Source organism: Hypomesus transpacificus, unplaced genomic scaffold (assembly GCF_021917145.1).
Source record: "Hypomesus transpacificus isolate Combined female unplaced genomic scaffold, fHypTra1 scaffold_127, whole genome shotgun sequence".
Lineage (NCBI taxonomy): Eukaryota > Metazoa > Chordata > Actinopteri > Osmeriformes > Osmeridae > Hypomesus > Hypomesus transpacificus.
In genome coordinates this window covers 59,417-75,692 of record NW_025813704.1, presented here as the reverse complement: position 1 = coordinate 75,692, position 16,276 = coordinate 59,417, and the positions used below count along the sequence as shown (strand labels likewise).

Here is a 16,276-nt window from a genome sequence, read left to right as displayed (position 1 = left end):
AACAAGAGGGCAGTTCCCATTCTTGTTTATTTGATCCCATAGTGATAAACACAACACCCATCTTTAAAATCATTGTGTACTATCCAGACATGCAACAATGCATAGCTGTCCATCTACAACAGAAACTTTCTGGGTTCTAGATTTTTCAACACATTTTGAAAATTACACAGAGTAATCATACATGTTACTCACTTACCGGATGTTTTTATCCAAAGTGATACAAACAGTGCATATAGTAAATACAGCAGAAGAAACTATAATCAAGGACCAGTTGTTGACACTTCCAGCAGTACTTCAGTGATTAGTGCCCATGAACATTCTGTATTTTTACCCCACACTGGAACAATAACAATCTCCACTACAATATTACCGTTATTGTGAAGGTCCGATCAGTTCGACAGCAACATCATCTATCTCATTAGTATCTCAGAACTACTTGAATCAAAGATTCACAATAATAGAATACATTGGTATATAATACATATAAAACAGGTCTAAGGCTGACTGAGTGGAATTGTAATGTTTGACTTAGGTCTCACTAGGACTCACTGGACTAAATGGTGTTGTTTTTGACCTTCACCTAGGGACACAGATGAATGTTCTGGTACCCTGAACCCTGGGTAGACAGGCTCGGTAAAGGTGGTGTTGAATGTGTGCAGGTGGGTCCGTGTGCCTGAACATATGCTGTAGAAGGACAGAGTCCCCGCCCACCAGTCCAGACACACTCCTATTCTCTGGGAGATGGAATGGGAGGAGCAGAGGGTGCCAGTCAGACGGGACAGAGTGCTCGACGACAAGTCTTTTGTTTGGATGCTGGAGGAGGAGGTGGGTGGGGAGCTGGCAGGAGAAGCCAAGGCTCCCATCATCAAGTCTTTCTTTGGGGATGTTGAGGATGGGAGTGGAACAAATGTAATGACGTTGTTGCCCATGGCGATGCAGCCGTCGTCATAGCAAGTCAGCCCCCAGGACATGTTGTTGCAACCGAGCAAGCTGTCATCCCGCCCTTTCCTGGAGATACCTTTGTATGCCACTCCGACACCCACCCACTTACCGGTCCATGCTGCCTCCCAGTAGCAGCGTCCGGACAGACCCTCTCTGCACAGCACCTGGTCCATGTGATGGAATCTCTCCAGGTGGTCGGGGTACGGCTGCTCCTCTTTCAGCCTGGTCACTTTCTTGTCGCTCTTGGACAGAGAGAGCTTTCTGTGTGCTGTGTTTGGGTCCAGGGTGAGCTGGCAGGCATCTAGGTGAGAAAAAACAATGATTTCAAAAGTATTATTTCGCCAGGTAACATTTGCTCTGCAGTGAATATTACATTTCCGCAATTGTTTCTGAATGGTTACATTCCTTGATATGGTTGAGTTCCTCAACTTTACCAGTAGTCACAACTTACACTTGCTTATATCTGATCGTAATCTTTCAACCCCACCATGCTCCACTCTGTAGATAAATAAAAAAGGCAGTGTTTTAGTCTCTCATGCAGTCAGTTTCAGAAAGATTTGCTGAATTCACACAATAAACCGCAGAACAAAAGTAAAAACTCATTTGTACCTGAGTTTTTCTAGTTTATACTGGGGGTCGTTCCGTACATCAAGAAGCAGGTTCAACCCTGCGTCTCCTGGGTGATTGTAACTGAGGTCCAGGTCTCTCAGGTGTGAGAAACCTGACCTCAGAGCTGTAGCCAGAGAAGCACAGCCTTCCCCTGTTACTTTACAGAAGGACAACCTGTAAATGGTCACAAGAAATCCATCATTTGTGATCTAGTAAGTTTGTTTATAATGTTCTCTCATCCTTTTAAATGATACGTTTTGAAGTGAATGGCTCAGTACATTTGGGCACTTATAGTTTGTGAAAGATCTACAAATGCTCATATTAGAATGGTCTGAACAAGCTGACCCCCTTATTTTGGGGTGAGTTAGATGTGTATGTTGGTACAACAAACAACCTGAGTGTCTCCAGTTTACAGTGTCTTCTTCCCAGTCCATCTGAGATGATGTTCACCCCGGCATTCTGCAGATCGTTGTCGCTGAGATCCAGCTCTTTCAGGCGAGAGGAGCAGATTGCTGATACCAGCACCTCACAACAGTCCTTTGTGATCTTGCACCGATTCAGACTAGATCAAAATAACAAAAGGATTATATTTTAGTTTCCCAACCAACACTATAATATGGTGACGAACATCCCAAAACTGAGGAATTACTAATATTTTGTATTTATTAATTTTGTAGATGCTTTTATCCAAAGTAATGTAAAGGGTGGGATTTTATCCCATGGCCTCTTGATCTACAGTCAATTTCTCTACCACGAGCTATACCCACCCAAGAACCTCTAGAGTACGATCAGGACCTCCCAGTCCAGCAGATAGCAGCATCACTCCCTCATCTTCCAGATCGTTGTCACTCAGGTCCAGTTTTCTCAGGGTGAAAGTGTGAGCACTGAGGGTTCGAACCAGTGACTCACAACATTCCTTTGTGATGCAGCATCCTTTCAGACTTAAGCAAAAGAACAGATTAATTTGAGCTGTCTTATCAGCATGTACTGTATATGATGACAAGCAAACCAGAACTAAACAATACCCACCAAAGTGTTTCCAGTTTACAATTTGGACTTCCCAGTCCAGCAGAGAGCAGAGTCAGACCCTCATCCTGTATCTTGTTGTAACTCAGGTCCAGTTCTTTCAGGTTGTTGAATGGAGAGCGAAGGGTCTGACCCAAAGCCTCACAGCATTGAGTGGTCAGGTTGCAATGACCCATACTGGAATCAAAAGAACTTGATTAATGAACCAATTTCATGTTGGGCAATGTAACATAATCCCTGTAAAGTTCTTAGTGTGTACTTACAGTGCCTTCCTGGAAGATTGGACGACAGGTAGTAGCCTAAGAAGACCCTCCTCAGAGCTGGAATACTTCCTGAGGTCAAACACATCCATCTTCTCTTCTGAGGTAAGCAACACAAAGACCAGAGCAGACCACTGTACAGAAGAAAGCTTGGTTTTCGAAAGACTTCCTGAGCTCAGGAACTGCTGAATCTCCTCCAGTAGAGAGTGGTCGTTGAGCTCATTCAGACAGTGGAACAGATTGATGCACCTGTCTGGAGAAAAAGTCGACCGTATCTTGTCCTTGATGTACTGTTTCGACTTGAAACAGGCGTGCTTGCTGCCTCTTGCATCCTGTGTCAGCAGGGCTCTTAGAGGACTCTGATTGGACTCCACCGAGAGACCAAGGAGGAAGCGAAGGAACAGATCCAGGTCTCCATTCTTACGCTCTAGGGCCTTGTCCACTGCATGCCTGTGCAAGTACTTGAAAGACAGATGCTTCAACAATGTTTCTGGACGTGGTAAAAAGGTTTCAGTTGTCCCCTTTTCAAATCGGACCCTGCTCTCAACCGTCAGAAACACATATAGGGCAGCAAGCATCTCCTGGACGCTTGGATGCACGAAGGAGTAGACCTTCTCTTGGAACAGCAGATCCTCCTCTCTGAAGATCTGTGTGCACACTCCTGAGTACGCTGAGGCTTCATGGACATCGATGCCACACTCCCTCACATCTTTCTCATAGAAGATCAGGTTGCCCCTCTCAAGCTGTTGAAAGGCAAGTTTCCCCAGGGAGAGAAGGACTGTTTTGTCGTCCTTACCTGGAAAATACTTCAGGTTGCTCTGTTTCATCTGATAGGTAAGGAAGTGAATGTACATTTGAGTCAGCGTCTTGGGTATCTCTCCACCATTTGCTTGTTTCAGCAATTTCTCCAGAACGTTGGATGACATCCAGCAAAAGACTGGAAGGTGGCACATGATGTAGAGGATCCTTGACGACTTCATGTGCATGATGATCCTGTTGGCCAGGTTCTCGTCGCTGATGTTCTTCCTGAAGTACTCATCCTTCTGTGGGTCATTGAACCCTTTCACCTCTGTTACCAGGTCGACATAGTCCGAGGGGATCTGATTGGCTGTTATTGGCCGGGAGGTTATCCAGAGAAGAGCAGAGGGAAGCAGATGCCCTTTGATGAGGTTAGTAAGCAGCACTTCCACAGAGGTTGACTCTGTGGCATCCCAACAGATGTTGTTGCTCTGGAAGTCCAGAGCAAGCCTGCACTCATCGAGACCATCAAGGACAAACAGAACTTTGAGGTTGTCGTAGCTGGGGATGCCTGTTTGTTTTGTCCGCATGATCATGTGATCTATAATCTCGGCCAAACTATGCTTCTGTCCTTTCATCAAATTCAGCTCCCGGAATGGAAGTGGGAAAATCAAGTGGATATCCTGGTTGGCTTTCCCCTCCGCCCAGTCAAGCATGAACTTATGTGTGGAGACAGTTTTCCCAATTCCAGCGACTCCCATTGTAATCACAGTTCGGATGGATTGATCTTGGCCAGGTGTGGGTTGAAAAATACTATTGCACTTGATTTGTTTTTCTTGAATTCCTGGTCTTCTGTTGGTCTTTTCAACTTGTCTCACCTCATGTTCTGATCCGACTTCAGCACACCCTTCCTGTGTAATGTAGAGCTCTGTGTAGATTTGACTAAGAAGTCTATCTTTACGCTTCCCTGCACTTGTTTCTGGAACATGTTGAAACCTCTTCTTTAAGGTGCCTTTCAGTTTTTCCCGATACATTTTGAAAAGCTCATCTAGATAAAAAAAAAAGCATGTTCTTATTTTCTCATGATTTACTCAGGTATTGGGGGCGGGGTTTCTATAACCGTTGCTATTCTGTAACAAACCTTGGAAGACCACTATGTACATTTCACACACAACGTCTCACAAACCAAATGCTTACTTTGTTCCAGATTGTCAGCAAGATCCTCGTGGTTCATGTTTTTCAGGAAGTGTAGCGTGATCTTCAGCGCTGCTTCTTTTATACCTTTGTCTTGCTGTCCATCTCCAGAGCCCAAACCTTCATCTTGACTGTTAAAGCAGTCTGGGTAGTTAGAGAGGACCTGAAGTCGTACCAGTTCCTTCTTCATGAAGGCACTTATGTTTTCTTCCAAACTCTAAACCAAATGGATGAAAGGAAAAACTTGGCAAAAAGCTAAAGACAGGGATCTGATTCAGTTTTCAATGCTGTAATCTTTAAACTATTTACTTGAATGCAAGGCCACTAACCTTAAATATTGAAGTCAGAGACTGCTGATGTGTCTCTTTCTCTGTATCTGATGTAAGATCCTCTCTGGGGAAATAATAAGAACGCCTTCATTAAACAAATACTCTTTAAAATATTATCAAGATTCCCTCCTGTGCTTTGACATGCTAACATCTACATCTAATCCAGAGGGCGATCTCGTGGAACAAGGTTCTAGTTATCTGTTAACGTATTCCTGGTTCCTTCACCTTGTGTGACTTCATGTATTCACGGTTAATTCACTTCGTAAATGTGACTCTGGTCTTATCTAATGATAACTGCCTGTCAAAATATACTAGAAATGTGTGCGTTAGGTTAGGGTTAACCATCCTTATATATGATTGTACTTGTACAATACCTTTGATCTATTCCCTCTCCGAATCTCTCAGATGTGGTCATTGACTTATAGGACACATCACTGGGTGTAATTTACACCCAGTGATGTGTCCTATAAGTCAAATTGTCTACATGAACACTTTTTTGTATAATAACCTCCCACTGTTACAACTCTGGAGGATTCTTTTGGAGCTCTACTCAATACAGTATATGTTTCCATTTGACAGTACAACACCTTGAATGAAACTCAGGAGCTCCATCTCTGAAGTCAAAACCTCTCTTCGACTGGTCACTCTTCAGATACACGCCACTGGGTGTTAATGAGTCTGGTCTCTCAGGAGCGCCGTATCTGAAGTCTAAACCTTCTCTCTTCGACTGGTCACTCTTCAGGGACACGCCACTGGGTGTAAATGAGTCTGGTCTCTCAGGAGCGCCGTATCTGAAGTCTAAACCTTCTCTCTTCGACTGGTCACTCTTCAGGGACACGCCACTGGGTGTAAATGAGTCTGGTCTCTTTGGTTGGATGCTGTAAACCACAAGTCAATAACATTCTCAAATCTTAATATATTACACTGTATTGTGTACTTTTAAGTAAAATACTTGTATACACATTAACGCTTTGTCATAAGAAGCCATCCAAGCCACCTCACTGCCATGTGTTTTATTTGAGACAAGTGTTTTATTATGATAAAACACCTTGATCCATCTCAGGAGTAGACCTATGGTCTCCAAAATAAATAGGTGCGCTCATCGATCGTTCAGTCTTAAAGTACACGCAGCTGGGTGTAGAGCAATCCGGCCTTTTGACCTGATTGCTGAAAGAGACAGCACCTTCTATTCAACATAATAACTAGGCTGCTGTCCTCCAGTGTAGACACACACTGCCACGTGATAATACTGTACCTTTCATACGGCTCAGGAGTGCACTCTCTGGGAGGGACCCCACTTGGTGTAAGACTGTCTGAACTCTTCATTACAGTGCTGTAAACCACAAGGTTGAACATTTCCTTCATTTTCTCCTGAAGGCTTTTGATAAAAACTACAGCAAAATGTATAACATGTCAAATGTCAGCATCCCAAATAACCATTTCCACAGTCAAACCAGTACATTTATATTTATATATTTCACCTTTGGTAAGTGGCTGAAATACGCTTCCGGAGATCTATGAGTGCGTTCATTCTGTGTTTCCTCAGCTTCACAGCCGGGTCTCGGGGGTTGTCCTCAGGACTGTCCTTCATCTCTGACAGGCTCACTCTGGGAGCAGTGATCCTCTGCTCTCCTTCCTCTGACAGGCTCACTCTGGGAGCAGTGATCCTCTCCTCTCCTTCCTCTGACAGGCTCACTCTGGGAGCAGTGATCCTCTCCTCTCCTTCCTCTGACAGGCTCACTCTGGGAGCAGTGATCCTCTCCTCTCCTTCCTCTGACAGGCTCACTCTGGGAGCAGTGATCCTCTCCTCTCCTTCCTCTGACAGGCTCACTCTGGGAGCAGTGATCCTCTCCTCTCCTTCCTCTGACAGGCTCATGTCACTATCCTACCACAGAAAATGTTGTTCCACTGACTTCTTCAGAAGACATGCAAAACATTTTTTTACTTATGAAAGAAACACATTGTTCCAGTAATCCTACATCTACTCTTCCTTGTTCGTCATTGTATCTGCATTTCCTGGTACTTATTCATGATGCCAGTTAGGGGATTTTTTTCCTGTAGTTTAGTTTCTATAGGCTCTAGTTTGTAGGCACGTCATCAAACAGGTATCTCTACATTCAGCAGACCTTTCAACATCATGGTTACAAATATAGCCTTTGCATACAACAATAAGACAACTGTTCACAAAGAGTTGTATTATATTGAAGTCGGCCAAGTTGTCAGTTTCATCCCAGATGTTACGTGTTCCATCCTGCCTCCTACTATTCTGAGAGTAGCTTCACATCCCAATTTCAAGTCTCTGTTGGCACCTTCATATTTTCCAAAAAAGCATTTGTCCAAAAAAAGTATTTAGAGTGATTCAGGATGAACACAAAACTGTGTACGTGATCTCATTTGTCACAAATGTCTTCAAAAGTTTCCCACCATGAATGACATCAAATCTGACTCATCCCGTTTGTTTTTGTATTATTTTTCTCAATTTGCTGGAACTAAACTCAACAAGTCTGTTCAGGGTATTTTACGTATTATTTATTAATTAGGGTATCCTAACCCTTACATTTATTAGTTATTATACTCCAGACACAAAACGGGAACAGATACAAATCTCTGATCTATAAAAATAGACATTCGCTGTCCCCATCTTGTGACTTTCAAGACTACAAGTCAATAACCCTCACTTCAGAATATATTGTTAATAACAACTAATGCCAAGAATAGTAATCACTACTTTAAATTCTGTTCTCTTACCTCTCTTACAAGTTCACAATAAACCAGGCTTCTTTGCTTAAAAAATAACTACAAATTAAATCAATGTTTAACTTACTGTCCCCTCAAACACCAGCGTGCCCTCCATCCTCTCCTTCTACAGACACATGACAGCTGGGAACTTATATAAAAATGATCCTTACTGGTAAAACCTGTTTCACTTTCCCAGCAATGTAGTTAACTATCACAATGACATGATTTCCAGCCATGCACATGACGAAAAACAACACGCTACTCTCCATGGAGGAATACATTTTATGTGGCATTCAGATACAGTACATACAGCCAGTTTATTAAATGACATGACTGAGGTTCCTCGACTTGACAAAAGTGTACAAACACACTGTTTTCTTTTTTTGAGACTCGTAATAAACAATTCACCCAGTCCAACAGTTCTGAAGCGAGTAATGTTTGAAAGACATTTCTGAGAACTACAGGTTTAGCAGAAAAGAACAATGTCACCCAGATTGCTGCCATTCATCAGTATAGTTTTACACAGATTACAGTGATTTTCACATTTACATTCTCAGGGTGTACAGTGGAAGAGAACCAATCAAAACGTACACACTGACATGTGACTGGGCTGCATTACGTGGAAGAAACAAACATAAATCCCTGTGCAGGTCTAAAGTGCATCATTAATCATTAAGACGTGATTTTACAGTTCCACCAGGGAAACAGAAGAACAGTGAGAGAACATTTCAACAAGTTCATCATGTCTCTTATCAAGTCAACAGCCTCTTTTATCAAACAAGAATATCACATTTATATCATAGCACCCTACTGAATGATATTTGGTATACCTCAGTGCATTTTCTCTAACTACAAATTTACTCCTAAATTACTCAAGTCATTAACCTCTACCAACTTGTTCAAGTCTTTTTCTTAATGTACAATTATTGAAGTTGTTAAATTCCTGATGTAAAAGACATTGCGTATTAATAGTCCAGATGAGCACCAGTAACACCAGGTTTAGTTCCAATAGGTCAGCGTTTGTCGCTAGGTCTGCGTTTGTCGCTAGGTCTGCGTTTGTCGCTAGGTCTGCGTTTGTCGCTAGGTCTGCGTTTGTCGCTGGTGTTTAGGATGTTCTGATTACTGCTCACGTACCCCCAACAGAAGAAAGTAAGCCTTCTCATGCTAAGCAATCACCATAAGCAGGAAACATTCATTTGTAGGCACCAAAAAAGACAAACGCTTCACATTTGGATCAATCTGTCTCTCAGATGAGTGGAGCACTGTTCAGCATATTCATTTCCTGAGGATCGTATTTGCAGAGTCAGGGCTTGTTGAGGGAGACGGAAGGTTTTTGCAGAGTAGGTTTTAGGCATCTGTGTTTACGTGCTAACGTCAACCATCTCAACAAGACAACTGTTGTTATTCCTGTGCTACAAGCCCCAAAAGAATGCATTATAATCAAGGATATATTAAACAGAACACAGAGAGAATCAGGTATCTTTACCAAAAAGCAACCAACAAAAAGCTTTTGACACAATCACTTTGACCTTTCTCGATTCACATGGTACTTTTTCAGCTGAAGAGACGTTCTGAGACAGTGCCGGTTCGAATCACATCAGCCAAATATTCCCACTTCTGCTGTCTGATAACCTTGCCTAGCTCAACAGCTCAAAGTCGCGTTGACGTGTCGAGTTCAAAGTGCGAAACAAAACTACTACGACTACCAAGGCTTCTGCCTGTTCTCCCTCAGGTCCTCTTTGGTTTTCTGGATGCAGGTGAAAATCTCCTTGAAAAGGGCCTTGTACTCCGGCTGGTGGAAGTCCTCGTCCAGCCCCTCCCCCCCAGCCTGGCCCAGGAGGAATGTGGCCGGGCAGGGCAGGAGGGCTCTGCTGGGGGTCAGGGCGGTCTGGTTTGGCTCCCCCTGGTGGCAGCGACGCAGCAGCTCGTCATACTTCACCTGCAGCGCGCTGTACTGGGCGTCCACCTCGTTGAGGAGAGAGATCCCTCGCCGAGTCACCACCTCGGAGCGCCGCACGCAGGAACGCTCGTGGTCCCCCTGACCTGTGACCCTACCCAGCCCCTGACCTGTGACCCTGCCCAGCCCCTGCAAGCCCCCCCTCAGGATCTTCTCGCTGTTGCAGCGTTTCAGCGCTCCTCGACCTTTCACCTCCAGCAGCTCTCCCTCACTCCCGCCCTCCTTCTCCTCCATCCCCGGCTCCTCCTCCGGGGGGAAGAACACGACGTCAGGCATCAGAGTCAGGGTGACCTTTGACCCGGCTTTGGACGTGGAGTCGGCTCTCCACAGCTGACGTAGCTCCTCCGCCTCACACTCTAGCTCGGCTAGTCTGGCCTGGGGAAGCAGAGAGCAGGGGAGAAGATAATTAATCAATCATTCATTCATTAAAATGGTTAATTCAATCATACATTAACATCAATCATTCATTTATCAAGCCTGGGTTATCATTAAGTCATCACTAACCTGGCAACCCTCCATCTTCCCAAGCCTCTGTTCCAGAGAAGCGTTCTCATTGGCCAGCAGGTCCGCCTCTCGCTCCGCCTCTTCCCTCCTGGCGCGCTCATTGGCCAACTGGGTCTGAAGGGAGCGGAGAGATCGCCGTAGCGACGCCTGCTCCTCCTCACGCCAGGAGAGGTCAGAGGGCAAGCAGAGGTCATCCGAGAGGTCGTCTGTGTCGTAGCTGTCTGAGTATCTGTGGAGGGTAAGGAACAGGAAGTAAGACAGGAAGTTGTTCCTCTGTACCAGCGGACTGTCCAGCTTCAGATCAAAGCAACATTTTATTTTCTTTTTATCGCCATTGTCACAGAGTCCACAGACCTGTGATTCAGTGATTCATGATTCAGCCAGCACAAATGATCGACATATTGCAGACAGAATAATAATCTACTAGACAGAGAGGTCAGGGGACGTGTCCTGTGGACTGTGGTCACAACCACGACACAGGGAGAGGTAAGGTCAGGGGAGGTTTGGCTGGCCATTCCATGGTGCGTTTATCAGTGGACTTCTGTGAGGTGGATTAGATGAGGGCAGCCAAAGCCTTAAGGAGATTACCAAGTCTAGGCTCACACAATCTCAGAGGGGTGGTGGGGGAGGAGGAGAGGTGGAGCATACAAACAAACAGTCTCAGGTCAGTCCATCAGGACAGTGAGACCACAGGTAAACAGACCACAGGTAAACAGACCACAGGTAAACAGACCAGAGCCTGACAGATCTGGAGAGTACAGCTAGAGCAGCTAGAGTAGAGCTGAGCTGCTGACCTTCTAGAACCCAGAGGAAGCAGGATTTATGTTATTCAGGTGGAGCCATAGAGAGGGAAACTAGTTTAATCAATGGAGAGTAAAACCAGTTTGTAGAGTTTTTCCATTGAAAACATGACCCCACTCAAGAGATGCATTTCCACTATAAGAGAATACCTAGTATAGTATTTCCTGTATTTACATGTGGCACTTCAACAACAAATGACAGACTAGTTTATGTCAAGTAAAGGAAAATAATCCATGAAGACTACTGATCTCTAAAAGACAAACCACAGTATTGAACTTTTCAGAGCTCTGTTCCTTAACAACCATAGCACCCTGCAAAAAAAACAGATGAAGTGACTGTTTACATCGTACCAGAGGATTAGGGGGCAGGGTGGGTTGGTGTTCAGGTTGCAGGAAGTGAAGAGCATTTCCCAGAGAACAGGTCATCTAGACACCAGTAATAGGATACGACAGCTAACAGTCTGTGACAGAGCGTGTTAGCGTGCGGACGGAGGACAGACCTGTGTTTGAGAGGCAGCTCTATGAGGCAGGACAGGCTCTGGGCGCTGTGGGGTCGCCCCGGCTCTGCACGGGGTCTCCCCGCGGCGTGGGCAGGGGTGCTCTTCAGCACCTCAGCCTGGTGTTGTGTCTCCTCCAGCTGGGCCTGCAGACTGTCTACGGTGTCGGCCAGCCTGGAGAGAAAGAAGCAGCAGAATCACCGACCAGATCGCACTCAGAAACTCTCGCTCCCTCGAGCATAGAAACATCTAGGATCTTCGGTTTGCTCAGAGGCCTTGACCTATGACCTCTGTGACAGTTGACACACTTTGGCATACAGACTTACAGTATGCCAAAGTGTTCAGGTAATGCCATGGAGAGCATGACTAGTGTAACTAATGGACAGCAAGCCTAGTTGAGAGTAACATCAAGGTATATACGGAGAGTAAAACTAGTTAAATCTATCTAATCAAGCCACCCCCTCCCCCCCCTCCCCTCCCCCAGCACCAGAGAGGACAGTGAGGCCTCACCCCCTCCCTTCCCCCAGCACCAGAGAGGACAGTGAGGCCTCACCCCCTCCCTTCCCCCAGCACCAGAGAGGACAGTGAGGCCTCACCCCTGGATCTTGATCTGGGCGGCCCTGTTGTCCAGTCCCAGCCTGGTGTTGCTCTGCTCCAGTTCCCTGGCTGACTGGTCCAGCTGCTCGTACACCTTGGCATGCTGGTCGTTCACCTGCCTCTGCAAGTCCACCTGCTTCGTCAGGTACTGGGGGAGGGGGATGGGGGGGGGAAGATGAAGAGAGTGAGACATAAAGGATGTTGGGGGGGGGGGGGGGCTATACTGACACCAGAGGGGTGGGTACAGCTCTGTAGTATCTGACTAGATCAAGAGGGTTCAAAAACCCCCATGTACAGTCGTGACCATAAGTTTTGGCAATGACAAATGTTGGCTGTTCCAGTATTTGAGGAAAATGTTTTCACATGTTTCTATAGAATACTGGAATCACAATAAGGCACATTTCATATTTTTTAAAGCTTTTTTGGGGCGTAGATTTTCTATATATGCAAATAGTCCCCTCTTTTACAGCAGTCAATCTGCTCTTAAAATCTGAATGATAGTGATTTCACCTGGCTAGAACTAGTTCACACTTTCCCCTGTGCTGCTGATATGACTGAAATGATGTTATTGCAACATAAAGCCAGGTCTTTTGGCCATGACTGTATGTTGCTTTAGATCAAGGTCAATGTCATACTGGTTTCTTCTTATTTCCACAACAACAACGCCATTTTGCGTCTGGGGATTGATAAATGTCCTACACTACAGTGTGAATACGTTTCCAATCCTGCAGTTCTGGCACGATTCAGATTCGTGTCCGAACGAGCTCCCGTCAGACACCCATCCCATTGGTGAAAGCTGCCGGTCTGAACACGACCTTTTCTACACCGAGGAGGGCTGACTCCTGAGGAATGCAGAGGCACCAACACAGTCTGAAGGTCAGGTCCTTCATCATCATCATCATCATCACGCCTCAGGATTGCAGACGAGAGAATCATAGAGTCAAGGTGCTTCTATGTTGATGATTTATCAAACCTCTCTCTCTCTCTATTTAATCATTTTATCTTATCAGCCACAACACTGTAAACCTTTGTATTATTAGACTGACACAGCCAAAGACACAGTAACAGCCGCTAAGCATCATGTCCTTGCACTGTAAAACTGATCCTCATAGCTCAAAGTACTCTTCGATAATGCCGAAGTTGGTACGGCATGAAGTGATTAGACGATACACTTCTCAATAGTCACGGTATTGGTCCAGACTGCCAACATGTTTTAGAACACTGACAGGCCATGATGTAGACAGCACGGTCAAATACGGCAATTCTGTTAGTCGGCAGTTTCCGAGGAAGTTTAGTAAAGGATTTAGCGTTGCACACCAACCAGATCTAGCCTTCCTCAGGGAAAGTGAAGCTTCAGAATCCTCCAAAGGGAAGCAGAACTTGTTTGAACTGGCTGTGTAGCTCCTGCTGTTCTCACAGAGTCACCTGGGAAGCTATGAGAGAGTTCCGGAGTCCAGACGGGTCGGTAAGAACGTTGGAAACGTTCTAAGGGTACTCTCTCTACCCCGACCGCCGCCACAACAACAAATCAATTATCTTGTGCGTTTTGGTCAAAGACCTTTCTAGACATAAATAAAGCAACTGATATGACCTAAAAGGTTTTCTTTGTCTCCCCACCCCCCCTCAAACAGGGAAGATAAAGTTAAAGTATATGGAAACTGCAGTGATGTTTACAGAGAAAAGGTTTCAATTGGTGAACCATTGTGTGATAACTGTTGTTGTACTGATAACCCATGGACCACTGGCTGACAGCCTTGCCATGGGACCTGGTAAACAATCCCCCCTTTTTAATTCCAGTTTGAGGAAATTATGGAATTATATTGTCCATCTGCATAGTTTGTCTCTTTGGAGATGAAAGGGTGCAAAGTAGAGTGACTTGCTGGTGAAGTGCTTTCAGAAAAACACAGTTGCCCACACACACTCAGTACACCCAAACACTACACACACACACACACTCAGTACACACACACACACACACACACTCAGTACACCCACTACACACACCCACTACACCCCCACCCTTGTGGTACCTCTATCTCCTGCAGCTGCTCCTGGTTGGTGGAGTACATGTGCTGCAGAGCCTGCTCTAGCTCTCTGTTCCGGTCCAGCAGGGTCTTTCCCAGCTCTGCTGCCAGGTGCAGGTCTGGAGAGGAAGGCAGGAGCACAGGAGCCATCACCTCCACATCACCCCCACATCACCTCCACATCACCCCCACATCACCCCCACATCACCTCCACATCACCTCCACATCACCTCCACATGACCCCCACAACACCTCCACATGACCCCAAATCACCTCCACATGACCCCCAAATCACCTCCACATGACCCCCACATGACCCCCAAATCACCTCCACATGACCCCCAAATCACCTCCACATCACCTCCACATGACCCCCACATGACCCCCACAACACCTCCACATGACCCCCAAATCACCTCCACATGACCCCCACATCACCTCATCAGGGGTCCATGGAGTACATACACTGCTAGGGGTGTAATGACACACTCAGCTCACGATACAATATGTATCACGATACTGGGTGTACGATACAATACGTATCATGATATTTAGATTTTCTTTTTTTTTATGAAACTGAAATTCAATTAACAGATTTATTTCCAAAACATTTTCAATAATTTTCCATACAATTTAGTTAACTCAGTTCAAGCGATTCCTGTGAATGCAATGAATGCACGCATGACGCAGGTGCAGAGTAGGTCACGAACAGGTAGCTCAACCAATTGGATCAAACGGACGTCATATTGTAAAAATATTGCCATAACTCTACGATACATATTGTAAAAAAAATGGTGTTGTGATATATTGTTCCACGATATATTGTTCCACCCCTATACACTGCGATAACACATTGTGTTTCCTCCAGTCATCTATCTTTTCACTGAGAGATTGGAACTCTGGATGTTCAGGTGGACCAAATGTACCTGGATTTCTTTAACAGGTATCAATCTAAGACAGGTGTCAAACTGTGCTCCAGGCCACATGCACTATAGGCTGAGGCAGACGTGTGTGAGTACAGCACAGGTAGCAAGGTCTGGCAGCTGTCCAGAAGGAGGGTGTGTGGATTAAGAGGATCCAGGACTACCACCATAGGCAGACTGATTATGTCAGTTGCTTACACTCATTAGCAAGCCAACCTTAAATATACAGTCCTACTAAAATCCCTCCTCAACCATCTCCACTGTAGGTGAAAGAGCAATCATGTTAAGTACCGTCATCCATTACACCAGAATGAATTGCAAAACAGAGGACGTGGTGCAATGGTTCTCACTTGGGAAAAAAATGACACAAAATTTAAAAAGGATATGACTATGTCATTTGCAAGGGGCTGTCCCATAAATACAACGAATACACACGCCAATATTAAACAATCAGCCCAACAGTTCATCCCTTAACAAGGAGGGACAAAGGACTGATTTTTCTTCAGGTCTACACTATCATCGAGGTTGCCTTCCGTGATAGCTTTACAACCGCTTCAAGTTGAACTAGGCCTTCACTGACTCCATATAGGCCTAACCTTCAGATATATAATTAAGAATCTGTCGGACTGTGAACGGGCTACGACACCTGCCTCAAACACTTCTCCGCGCGGCGAACCTAAAGCACACCTCTGTGAGAACGTGGGGGGGTTGATGAGCACTGCAGCGTTGGCACCCGTTCAGTTTCCCGTTCAAAGTAAACGTCAATAAAATTATTATTTTTACCGTTTTCGAGGTCCTGTTTGTCGTACCACGGCTCTTCCTCCTTGATCTCGAATTCCTCTTCAACGATCATATCCGTGAGCATCTTCTCGCGATTTCGTCACAGTTCCAGTAAAAAAAACAGACCCCTATCTAACATCACCTAATTGTGCAACGAATGTTCCTGTCTTCGGTCTCGTTGTTTAAACTGGGTGCATGGGGTGCAGGGCGAAGACAACCTGCCTGATGAAATTGCCGGCTGGTGCTCCGTTACGCTTACGACGTTTTGCACTGAGCTGCGGATACGGTGACACTCTGATTTCAATCTGGCTTTGGCTTGGAGACAGAGAAGCGATTCTGTAGAACGCATGCGCAGTT

The 16,276-nt window shown here is 45.3% G+C and overlaps 2 protein-coding genes across 3 annotated transcripts; both read right to left on the bottom strand.

Annotated features, from left to right (window-relative positions):
* Window positions 1–187: 187 nt before the first annotated feature.
* Window positions 188–8,024, bottom strand: LOC124488224 (NACHT, LRR and PYD domains-containing protein 12-like). 2 transcript variants are annotated; one of them, XM_047050793.1, is made up of 13 exons: window positions 7,923–8,024; window positions 6,580–6,983; window positions 6,354–6,431; window positions 5,686–5,976; window positions 5,099–5,162; window positions 4,773–4,986; window positions 2,841–4,623; window positions 2,581–2,754; window positions 2,319–2,492; window positions 1,946–2,113; window positions 1,552–1,725; window positions 1,394–1,440; window positions 188–1,243 (listed from the first exon to the last, which is right to left on the bottom strand). In XM_047050793.1, the coding sequence occupies exons 1-13, from the start codon at window positions 7,950–7,952 to the stop codon at window positions 546–548; spliced, it is 4,299 nt and encodes a 1,432-aa protein (XP_046906749.1). In that variant the 5' UTR covers window positions 7,953–8,024; the 3' UTR covers window positions 188–545. The 2 variants fall into 2 exon arrangements, with proteins under 2 accessions (XP_046906749.1, XP_046906750.1); XM_047050794.1 differs by having other exon boundaries at window positions 7,847–7,931.
* Window positions 8,025–8,105: 81 nt separating this feature from the next.
* On the bottom strand, window positions 8,106–16,254 carry LOC124488226 (cerebellar degeneration-related protein 2-like). The gene is made up of 6 exons (XM_047050796.1): window positions 15,923–16,254; window positions 14,223–14,335; window positions 12,192–12,340; window positions 11,599–11,769; window positions 10,299–10,527; window positions 8,106–10,169 (listed from the first exon to the last, which is right to left on the bottom strand). Exons 1-6 carry the CDS (start codon window positions 16,002–16,004, stop codon window positions 9,540–9,542), a joined length of 1,374 nt encoding a protein of 457 aa, XP_046906752.1. The 5' UTR covers window positions 16,005–16,254; the 3' UTR covers window positions 8,106–9,539.
* Between the last annotated feature and the right edge of the window lie 22 nt (window positions 16,255–16,276).

Bases quoted from the DNA above. Each gene is read 5' to 3' on its own strand.
- LOC124488226 (XM_047050796.1), bottom strand. From the start codon at position 16,004: ATGCTCACGGATATGATCGTTGAAGAGGAATTCGAGATCAAGGAGGAA. The intron at 10,528-11,598 runs GTCTGTCCTCCG...TACCCTCCACAG, and splicing joins GAGCTGCCTCTCAAACACAG to ATACTCAGACAGCTACGACA. The intron at 10,170-10,298 runs GTTAGTGATGAC...CTGCTTCCCCAG, and splicing joins GGAAGATGGAGGGTTGCCAG to GCCAGACTAGCCGAGCTAGA.
- LOC124488224 (XM_047050793.1), bottom strand. From the start codon at position 7,952: ATGGAGGGCACGCTGGTGTTTGAGGGGACA. The intron at 4,987-5,098 runs GTTAGTGGCCTT...CATTTGGTTTAG, and splicing joins CTCTGACTTCAATATTTAAG to AGTTTGGAAGAAAACATAAG. The intron at 2,493-2,580 runs GTGGGTATTGTT...CTTTTGCTTAAG, and splicing joins TGTAAACTGGAAACACTTTG to TCTGAAAGGATGCTGCATCA.